Here is a 12,263-nt window from a genome sequence, read left to right as displayed (position 1 = left end):
TGGTCCAGTCATCGAACATTTGGTGTAGTTTCTTTTTTAATATTAAACAAAAAGGTTGCATTTGACGATATCTGCGAGTTTCGTAAGGTAATATCATTAATTCCACACACGTTAACTTAGACAAAGACTGATTACGAATATGAACAAATGTTACAGGATTAAACGACTTTTAATGTTGTTTGTTCTTTAATTTAATTTAATTCTTAAACGAAAATGCAAAACGAAATGATTGCTATAAATCTTTTTGTTTAATTTTACTGTGTCTGATACCTCGGTACTTTTGAATAAAAATCATTTTTTTTAACGGAAGAATATTAGTTATATGTATATTAACCTATCGAATGTAGAAATTGAACGTTACAGAAATAAATGCAAGAAAATCAATAATACAAATAATTATTTATAAAGAAGACGATATTCTATTTTTTCCATAACCGTTCAATTACGGGAACGGTTACCTTAGTTTACGTTTAAAAATTCAGAACTCCCTTTCCGTTGGATCGAAGCGTTAAATCTGAAACACCGGTTAAAATAGCAACAATGTCTCGGCTCTGTACTCTTTGCCCTAATAAGTATCTTTATGTAATTAACAACTTCCACCACGGTAGTATTTCGTCAGTGCTAGAAATAATTAAAACGATCGCTCCCGCATCCTGTTAACGCTAACAGCCGTCAGACGTCAAGCTATAGCGTAGAACTCGCGCGTGCTATGAATATAAAATTACCAATGGCCGTAAGTTAATAGCGGAATATAAATAAATTGGTATTTCACGATCCCGTTCGCGTGACAATGCACTGCCGTTAATGAACCGGTAACAATTTAAAATGACGTTCGAATTCCGATCGCTAACGTGGTGTCCCAGAAATAATACAATTTCCGCATTTAATGAAAACTAATATTAAAAGTCCCGTGGACTAAAAATCTTTCTTGCGCGTTTCTGTATATTATAGAATGCAACAAATTACTATGCTTGGAAAATAAAAATTTATTCCAGTGTCAGTCGTGCATTTCACTGACCGAAATGTGGATTACATAAAGTATGATACTATAGATCGAGCATCGATGTTCGTTGATTCCAAAAAAGTGTATTATTTCTCCAACACGATGCGATGTAGTCTAATTTGAGAAAATAAAAGAACTGTTATACTTTTTATTTATTTAATTCGTAGCCCAAGTAGATAATCATCGAGATCTATCGAGAGCAGAGATGGACAAGTTGCGGCCAGCGTGCCAATTCAGCCATTTTATCAAGTTTCCTAATTCTTTTTTGGTTGAATAATATCAATTAAATTCACTCGAAAATACAAATAGATGTTCATTTACAATTTAAACCAAAAGATATCATACTATTTTACAGAAGTATGATTCCCAACTTTCATCCAATATTTTAAATATTACATACTTTCCACAATTATATATATCAACAATTATATTACGATATTAAAGTGATTATATTTACGTGCTAAAAAGGAACGAAAGCTAGGGTATTTTATTAAATCTCATTTGTTTACTTCAATGTTTTTTCAGCACGAGGATACAAAGGAATGTATTATATTCTTTAGAAATAAAATTTTATTTATGTCATTCGTTCTAGTGTACTTACTAGGAAGACCTGAATGCTTCGTTTTAAGGAAGAAATTAAAATTGCCTAAATAGAAAACGAAATTACTATATATCAAACTGCACTGCATCAAATAGGTAAATAAAACACCTCATCAATGAAGGATTAAATCTTATGTCATTCGTTCTAGTGTAGTTACTAGAAAGACCTGGGTGCTTTGTTTCGAAGAAAAAATTAAAACTGTCTAAATAGAAAATGACATTGTTATATATCAAACTCCACTGCATCAATTAGGTAAATAAAACATCTCACCAATGAAAGATTAAATCTTATGTAATTCGTTCTACTGTATTTACTAGAAAGACTCGAATGCTTCGTTTCAAGGAAGAAATTAAAATTGTCTAAACAGGAAACGAAATTGCTATATATCAAACTGCCCCAATCAGGTAAATAAAGTACCTCATCGGGAAAGGATTAAATCTTATCAGAATACTATATCGTGAAAGACAGATGTCAAGAAATTATTACAGAACGGAAGTGAAGAATAAAACTGTGTCAGCTTAAAGACTATGGACTAATTGGACCAAAGGCTTACCATGGCGGGATTTGGAAAGATCGTGAGCTGGTGAAGCTGGCGAGTCGATGCTACCGTCGTCCTCGCTGTCGGTGAAGCTGGTCGAGCCACGGTGATTCGAGGTGCGTTGGCAACCGGTTGGATAAGCTGCGCCCTGAAGATGATTCGGTCCAGGGCCCAGATGCTGGGACAATCGATTCTGATAGAGATCCTGGTGAGACGGATAGCTGGCAGAGGTATGTGCGGGCAACATTGGGACACCGGAAGTCCCGCCGCTGCCATACATCCGCATTGGTAGCCATGCACCGTACAGACCAAGCGGCACGCTGAAACCTAGGGAGCAAGGATACGTAAAATAATCGCTCGATTATGTTCCAACCAACGCTTATGGCGTGTTAAATTTTATACGTGACAATATAGTTTCGGGAATAATTAAATGGAAAACTTTTATTTGAAAAATTAAACGGATGCAATGTTCATTTTAACGTTTTGACTGCTATGTCATCAGAACTCTTCACTCTGCAATTAAAATAATTACTTATCGAGTTGAAATTTGGATAAAATTCATCAATTTTACAAAGATTACGAGAATAAGTTTTGAGACAAATTTTAAGTAGTTTTTAATTGAGGGACCATAGTCCCCAGGAGGCTGATAGATTTTTGCCCGCGAACTTATATATAGAAATATTAAATTTGTATTTTCTTTGCACATATTATGCCTCAAATATCAATGTTTTGACGTTACGACAGCTGTCAGAGTAAAATAACTGGACGCACCATTATATCTTCTACAATGAAATTACAATACAAGCTTTCTTAGCAAAACTGATGTATTTTGATGTACTTGCAAACTTTCAAATGTAAGAGTTCAAATCCAAAATTCTGTAACAATATCTTCGAATAATGAAACGTGCAAATATCTGAAAATTTTAATAATTATTTTTATCCCGGTGACATTCAAGTTGAACCCGTAATCTTTAGTTGCCAAATATAAATTCTATTGAAGACTGACACTTGGTCAATGATAAACTCGTTTATTTTAGAACCAAAAGTTTGCTAGAATTAGAATTAGAATTAAATGCAAAAATTATTTGACCAAAATGGCTAAAGCAATTTCAAATTGCACTTATTTAACTCGTATCAAATAAAAACGCGTGAATTTGTCATGGTATTGTTTGCATAAAGTCTGGTTAATTCATTATAAAAGTCTATTGATGATTTGTATTAAGAATTTAATTGTATTCCATTGAAATTATAATGTGAAAGTAACGTAACTACAACTGTTTATTTACTTCCTATACATTTGTTCACTAGTTTTTACTGTTAAATTTAAAATGAATAAAAAGTGGAACCAACTTCTGTATACCTCACATCTAATTTAATTGTTACTATACAAAAATAACATATTAGACGTGTCCAAGTACTTGAAAATATAAGCCAGTCAAGTTAAGCTTAAATTGTTTAAATTAAATCAAGTAAAGTATTTGATTGTATAAACAGTCTTGATTATCCAGGCAAACTTGTTTATTTAATTACAGAAGTATATTTCAATAATAAAGTTCACTAGAAAGAAGTCAAACTTTGTCAAGAAAAATAACAATTCTAGAAATTTAAGAGAAACATCTATTCGCTTAAATAACTTGCAGTGGTTTAATATTTGATTAGATTGCTCAATTTAGTAAAAGTTAAAAAATGGTTAAAAATATTTAATTTCCTTGAGTTTAGAAAGGGTACAAACCTTAATACTTATTATTTCAAAATTGTTTCTAAATGTTGGAACTTGAATGCAATCAAATTGTTCAAACATTTGAGACATAGAATTTTCTCAAGTTTGATAACAAGTTTAAGCTACTTGGATAATCAAGTATTTGACTTGGTCTGAAAAAATGAGTCTTGTCTTGATTTTTATGTTCTCGAACAGCTCTATAACGTGTACCACAAAAATTTGTCGCGTTCCATATGCATCGATAAAACACTACTATGCAAAGATCGCAAGTTGCTGACGAATCAAATGAGCTGTACCACCTCCAGTTACACGGATTGCCATTATTGGCTAAGTCCATTGCATTCGCGAGTATATTACCAGATGAAAGTCACACAGAAGAAACCAGTGTGGTCGCTAGAAATCAGAAGGTGGGGATTGCTAGAAGGGATTAGGCGGAGTGTGTGACCTATTCACAATGCATAATACTACACTCTATAGACCACACATTGGATACAATAAAACTAGCAGATAACAGACACCACAAAACATATACGTGCTGATTATTATGAAAGTGGTCTAAGTCACCAAAAACTTTGAGATTTTCATCACTATATTTCATTATTATGAAAGAATTTTTGACAAGTTGCCATGAAATATTATTTTTCATCTGAAATATTATTATTATCTACTGTATCTTTATGTTTTTTTTATAAACTACATAAATGTGGTCAAAAATTATATCAATCGTACCTAAAATGTACATAGTACGCATAAAACAATAAATTATTTTAACATGTCCACTGTTTTAATTTATTTTATTTAATAGACTAAAACACTAAAATAAATGAATATTACGTAGCTTCTTGTTTTTATTCTGCCCAATAACTAGGTCAACGTGCCTACAATTATTACTGCAATGTGAACTTCAAGACTCCAATTGTTAAGACATGCCAATGTTTCTAAGTAAAAATAATAATAAATATCAGATCTATTTATTCCAATCAATAAAATGTAGAAACGAGATGCTCAAATAAAAGTAAACAAATCAAACATAAAAGCACTTATTTTTCCTCAACCGTCTGATTATTAGCACAGTTACTCTACTTAAAAAAGTAGTGAGAATTTACCTTTGCATTGTAACTCAATTTTTTATACTAATTGCATATTTATTACCGGAACTTTGTATGCTGTTTTACACTCACATCAAGATATTTGTGATAATTTCTGACTTTCAGTTGAATTTTTGAGTCTTCATAATATGTGCACGGTCATTCAGCGAACGAAAAGCGCGCTTATTGATAAAATATGAGAAGATCAATTTATTAACTATTGAATTAAATATATATATATTATATATACATATATATACTTCAACAGGTGGACACAGTATGAGTTTAGATCCTGTCGCAATCTCAAAGTGACGTAATATCGAAGATGACATTTAGTAAAGTTTGATTGAAGCGGAATTCATTTTGCACCGAAAGTAGGGCGAGCGCGGATAAAATTATACGTACTCACTACATCCGGTGATTGGGATATCTATAGAAATGGTACTTAGAGAAAATCTTCGCCATTAATTTATGCGTTATGAATGTTTCAATCTTATAAATTTAGAGCTCGACGAGCATTTAGAATTTTCACTCGCATTCGTTGGTTATTGAAAGATATTTAATACGATGCACAGTGTAGTTAGTATCGCGTAGATTACAAGTTGAAAGATAGTAGCCGGTTATATAATATTCTTGCATATTAGGTCAACCGGAAAGTTCTAATCATTTACGATATAATTATTTTAAATACGCAGGAAAGTGGTTATTTTGCTATCAAAATGGGGAAGAAATTTGTTAATGTTAACGGCAATTACATTGTAAAATAAATATTGGTAATCGCTATAAATATTTATTATTTTCTTTTACTTAAAAAATAGAACTTTCCGGTATATCTAATAATATATCGTTTATGTAATATTTGGTTTTCGTTTAGCTCAATTTTATTGAAGTTTGTATTGAAACTTTGAAATGAAACTTAAGTATTCGTTTAGATGATTGAACGGAAAGTGTATTATAATTTCTGATGAAACGAATGTAATGATAGGTGGATTAATTAACTACAGTTTGATATAAATTAATCTATGAATTAAAATAATGGAAGTTCAATAATGATACTACCAACACTGTATCAAAATCATTAAAATTTATAGAATTTTCAGTACAATATTATTGCTGATGCATACATATATATTTATTTTGAATTTTATAAATGATTCCTAACTATTAAAAGTGACTCTCAATTGTATAAATATCCAGTGCAGATTTATAACGTGTAAGTTAGTATACAGAACAAGTTATACTATTAAATTTTAATATGTTCATTTTAATATTATTTTAATATGACTCTTTCTACTAATTTTAAATCATTTTAAGTGTACAGGAATTAAATCTAGAAAAGAACCACCGGATTATAATTAAATAATTAATAATTTTTATGATATGTAATGATGTTATATAGTAATTATTAAGTAAGAACCTCACAATAAGGAAAGAAACATTCAATATTAACGAAAGATATTTTCATAAACTTTAGATTAAAAGAACATGACAGATGCTGAGCAGTTGATCTTATCTTTCAGGTGTTTTGTTATTGGAAAATAGATACTCGTAAACATGAATAGTATGTAATCGACAAGATATCGAACCATGAGGAAAAATAAAAATAAAAGCCATGCTGCAAATTTTAATACATCAAACTATGTGATTGACTGTCATATGCTAATCAAAATTATCAAATTTACTACTGACGTCGAACTAACTCCAACAGATATACTACATCTGTTACGATTATCGATACTACCATAACTATATATAGCAACTACCACTGTCAGTATCATTACCATGCATTTAGATCAATGTTACCAAATTCTGCTAAAATATGTAATCTGTACTCAACATTCTTTCTTAAAGTGTGACAGTATTATAAAAGCCGTTTGAAAATTAATTTCCATTCGTTTTAGAACACAAGAAATAAACCAACCAGGAGGTAGTGCGCTCGCCGCCGCAGTCGCCAGGTAGTGTCTCTGATAAAGATACTCTCTGTCTCGATCAGAGTCCTCTTCGTTCTCGTTCGTCCGTTCTTCCTGCGTGGCTGGATCGCAGTTTCCTTTCTGTGGCCCGCAATTCCCAATCAAGCTCTCGATCGTGAAGGGTTTGGGAGTCGGTCGACGCGCCAATTTCGATTCAGCGATCGAAGATTCGAGCTCGTCGCTCGCGGACCCGACGTCGAGTTCCGTTTCCTCTATGTTGGAACCCATTTCTCTTCCTCGATTCAGATCTTAAATTCTGATCGAACCTATCGTTTCATGATTCTCTGTGTTTCCGTATCGAGAGTTCCTCCAATGCCACGATCCCCAAATGCCAATTCTCTCCTTGCAAATTGTTCAGAGTTTCTAATACGATTCTTCCAACAGATCACACTTCACCAGCAACGCAAAGATTGCGTTTACTTTACTTTTCTGAGATCTGTTGTTGTAAATTACCAGCACTTTCACGCGACAGCGTCGATGACAATTGTCTAATTCCGAATTCTACTTATATCTAAGTTTTGCACTATAAAGTGTGACACCTCTGTTACAAGATACTTTTAGAATTCATTGAAATGCATATCGTTTGGCTCGTTGAACTTACTGGCTACGAGTGTTTGCTAGAGTCTCTGCTAGTACGTGCTTACTTTAGCAATTACCGGTATAATTGCAAAATATTTTCAGTCAGATGTCACCTTTAAAAATACCACGTTAGAAATCGTGAAAATTCTTTCTGTATCATGTCACGAAAGTGCGATTTACAAACGCGGTTCGCAACCTTCCATCGAATAATATAAAACTACTATACGCGATATTTAATTACGTAACTTTCGTACAATGTCCAGGTTGATACGGCAAGTCCAACAAAAAGTAGCAATAAATGCTGTCAGTTGCATAATACACAAAACTGGCTCGTTAACTTTCACGCCAAGAAATCACTCGTTCCTGAACGCCACATGTTTACAAATACCGATTCTACGATCCACAAATTATCCCCTTATTCACAGTTCCAGAGTTCACAGAGCAACCCTCTCAGTCTTAAGATAGAGGATGCTCTACTCTCAAGTACCTACATAAAGATTGCTCCAATTTCTCAAGAACCAAAACTGCACCTTGACGTGTACCGAAACTTCGTTGTTTATGCCGACAAACCGGCAACTATAATGTTTTCTTTTTCTAATTATGTGTTCATAAATTCAGTAGCAATGCACAAAACAGCTTGTATCCTGTTCCTTCAGTTCGAAGGAGTGATTGTTCACTGGCAAGGATACAGCTGTATCAACGAATGCGATTACAGGCATATGCACCGAGTACATTTGTGCGTATCGATAAGCCTCGACACGTGTACGTTCTCCACTTGCACCACAAAACATGCGACAATCACCGAATGCACAAAATTCTCCGAAATCCAGGTTCCGGAACGCACCTCGATCCTCGGCTCGGCCGATCAAACTGCAATGTGTCGAATCGCGGCGCTCGCGATCTCCATACTGAATCGCTGATCCGCGATCGTTGCCATGTCGACCGAACGCATACGTAATCGAAACGAGAGAAAGAGAGAGACAGAGAGAGAAAGAGATAGAGAGAAAGAGAGCGAGGAGAGGAAAGAAAAACCACGTGCAACGACGACTGAATCGGGCACGAGTCGACGGGCAACTGGCGGCCGCGGGCGAGCCGCATTTCAATCGCTGGGCCGTGGTTGCAACGCGCCGACTCGCGGCGGCGTGGCAGCTGGCGTGGCCGCGTAACCGCACGGACGCGGTTCACGCGCGAACCTCATTGGTCGCGGCTCGAGCCAACTGCGTCGCCTGGGCGCGCCTACCGATCCATGGACCGCCATCTTGCTGCTCCGGGCGCCGCTTTTGTCCTTACTCGCTCGCGAGTTCTCGCGATCCGCGAGCGCGATCGCGCACGGACGCGAGCTTCTGGCAAATCTCACCATAGACGTCCAGTCCCACCCACACCGTCGTCTATTCTTCCGTTAATTGCTGCCTCTGACGGCCAATGTATTTATCAATGTTACTTGAATCGTGCTCGAAACCACTTGACCAATCTGTTGTTTCACCTGACTCGAAATATCCTGCCAAGTTGAATTCGGTGTGCAAACTTTGAACGAGGTTCGAGGGCTCAGCGAGCTGACGAATTCGTAGTATTGAAAAATAATTATTAAATTTATAGAAATTTGTGACAACGGGAAGAGCCAAATGAAGTTGATCCGAAGCAGCGAATCAGTTTTTAAATAGCATTAGGTAATTGATTACATTTATTTAAACTATAATAAAACACAAAATAAGTGAAAAATAGGATAGTTTTATTGATTCCATCCCAACTATTACCCAGGATATAGTTCACATATGAATTTTGTATTTTGCCTGTCATCAGTATTATTATACCTCTTTGTCGATCTAATATTCTTCTTCTCACATTTGTGTCGTTAAGATTTGAGTCGCTCACGAATTTCAAGGTATCCCTTATATGGTCTTTGAATGTTAGGGTCGTAACTGACCTGATGTCATAAACCCGTCTATGCTGGTCGAATTCTCTGCATTCGTACAGAATCTGGTTTGTTGTCAGTGGTGTGTTTCCGCAACAGCTGCAATTTGATGGGTCTCTTTGATGGGTGTTGTTGTTTTTTAAAGTTTGTTTCCATTTATATTCCATTGCATTATTTTTTCCATTATTGTATAATTCTAGTCTTTACTAGATTTTGATCTTTAATTTAAAAAATTGTACACTTCAATAAATAACTGCGATACTTTGCAAATAGTGAAAATAGTTTTAAGTAGAATCACAGGTATTCTATTTTCCGGAACATGTTAAAATCGTGGAGGGGCCCGAAGGCCTGCATGGCGGATGCTCGCCGTTAAGCGAGCACGATCGCGATGACGTCGAGCGGATTGACACCGAGATGGGTACATCATTATCCTACGAGTGGATTGGCTCGCGCCAAGATCGGCCGGATAAACGCGCTCGTTAAGGACCTGGTCGTGCGGGGGTGGCACGGTGAGTAACCTAATGGGAAACACGTTCCGCGCCAGCATTCGCGGACGAACGATAAAAATACAAGAGACGCGGTTGGTGGGCTTATGGTAACGCGTATCGCGCTGAAAGCGAGCTGGCTCGTTAACGCTGATCGCTTTGCATACTCATTATGACGTAAATACACCCACGCAAGCGTGTGCACATGCGTCCGATAATGCGTCGATTATATACAAGGAAAGCTGATCTGCTCGATATAGCTCGTACATTGAACGGGATTTTGGTGGAACGTTGATTCAACGATTAGAACACACATGCGATCAAACTAGCGATCGGTGATTACGATTGCTATGTAATCACTGGTCGATAGAATCATTGCAATTAGTGAATAACGTATATTCCTCGGTAGTTCTAGTGTTAAACAGATTTAACACACCTAGATTTTTTCTTGCGGGTAGCATTGAGAAACATTGTGCATGGCGATGCACCAATAACTCTGGAAGATACAAAGCAGCGAATTATTGCAGCGTGTAGATACTATAATATACGCTTCAAACGTAAGAAATGCGAGGGACGCAACAGTTTAAAGACTGCAACGTTGCATCGCTGCAGATGGCCGACATTTTGAACATATTTCGGCAAAATAATCAAATATCTCAAAAACGGAAAGTTTCAGGACAAATGTATTTATTACTTTTATACTCAGAATACACTAATCTATTGAAATCGAGCATACAAAATTAGACATTAAAAAAAACAAAATCTCTATATTTCTTCTACACCTCCACTTGCAACAATGCCAATTTATACCAATATACAGGGAGTTCGGCTACCCCTGGAAAAAATTTTAATAGAGGATTCTAGAGGCCAAAATAAGACGAAAATCAAGAATACCAATTTGTCGATGGAGGCTTCGTTGAAAAGTTATTAACAATTAAATTCAAAAATTTCAAATCGTTCTGGAAAAATTATTTTCGGTTGCGGGGGTCAATTACAATCATTTTTGGTGAATACACATACTTCCGAAATCCTACCCACTTTCGAGAAAAAAATTCGAGTAAGTGCTGAAAGTTTTGGGTGAAATAAAAGACTTTCGAATAGTCTTGGAAAAATTATTTTTAGTTGCAGGGGTCAATTGCAAGCATTTTTGGTCAACAGACATACCCTCGAAATCCTACTCAGTTTCGAGAAAAAAATTCCTTACCAAAATATAATTTCTGGCCAGAAATGTCTGCCCGAATTTTCATGCGAATCTTTAAAACGTCATAACTTCTGAATGGATTGGACGATTTTAATGTTTAAAAAAGCAAACTACGCGTATTTTGATGGACAATATGTACAAATCGCAAAAATATTCGAAAAGTTGGTCCTTGACTTCGCAAAATGAGAAAAACCCCATAAAAATGGTCCAATTTTCAAACAGCCATAACTCCTACAATTGTGAATATATTTCAATGAAACTTTTTTCTGAAATAGAGCTCATGGGTAGCTACAAAAAAGTATTAGACAACTTTTCTGTACGGCGTCAAACAAAATTACTAAAAATGAAAAAGACATTTTTAAGAAAAATCGACACGGGGTAGGTGCCTAAATTTTTCGGCGAAATTGAAAAATTTCAAATCGTTTTAAAAAAATTATTTTTAGTTAGGGAGGTTGATTACAATCATTTTTAGTGAAGAGACACACCCCTGAAATCCTACGCACTTTCGAGAAAAAAATTCGTTACTGAAAATATAACGTCTGACCATGACTGTCTGGTTATTCTGAAGAAAAAAAATTTCCAATCGTTTACGGAAAAATTATTTTTAGTTGCAGGGGTCAATTACAATCATCTTTGGTGAATACACATATTTCCAAAATCCTACCTACTTTCTAGAAAAAAATTCGAGACGGTGTGAAATTTTTCGACGGAAAAAAAAAATTTCATATCGTTTTGGAAAAATTATTTTCGGTTGCGGGGGTCAATTACAATCATTTTTGGTGAATAGACATACCCTCGAAATCCTGCGCATTTTCGAGAAAAAAATTCAGTACAGTCGGAACTTTAAACGTTAATAACTGTTTAACAAAGCCTTCATCAACAAATTGGTATTCTTGATTTTCGTCTTATTTTGGCCTCTAAAATCCCCCATTAAAATTTTTCCTAGGGGTGGCCGAACACCCTGTATACTTTCCTAAACCCTATAACTTTTGTTGTAATATTTCCTTTACAGTTTATAACTTACAATTTATAATTTATAATTAAATTATATTTTATTATATATTGTTTATCTATAAGCACTGTTCTCTACCTCAATTGTAAAAATATTATATTTTTTTTCATGGACTAATGGGTTTTAGTGCATACAATAAATTAAATAAATAAAT

The 12,263-nt window shown here is 35.1% G+C and overlaps 1 protein-coding gene across 1 annotated transcript in view; it reads right to left on the bottom strand.

Moving 5' to 3' along the window:
- The window catches only part of Unpg (homeobox protein unplugged), a 32,993-nt gene extending 24,442 nt beyond the window's left edge, over positions 1 to 8,551 (bottom strand). Inside the window, exons 1-2 of the mRNA XM_076766191.1 lie at positions 6,872 to 8,551; positions 2,158 to 2,469 (exon numbers count right to left, since the gene is read on the bottom strand). Coding sequence (XP_076622306.1) covers positions 2,158 to 2,469; positions 6,872 to 7,148 — 589 coding nt within the window. The 5' untranslated portion in view covers positions 7,149 to 8,551. The remainder of the gene's footprint in view (positions 1 to 2,157; positions 2,470 to 6,871) is intronic.
- Between the last annotated feature and the right edge of the window lie 3,712 nt (positions 8,552 to 12,263).

This window comes from Colletes latitarsis, chromosome 6, assembly GCF_051014445.1.
Source record: "Colletes latitarsis isolate SP2378_abdomen chromosome 6, iyColLati1, whole genome shotgun sequence".
Lineage (NCBI taxonomy): Eukaryota > Metazoa > Arthropoda > Insecta > Hymenoptera > Colletidae > Colletes > Colletes latitarsis.
This window is presented reverse-complemented; position numbering and strand designations above follow the sequence as displayed.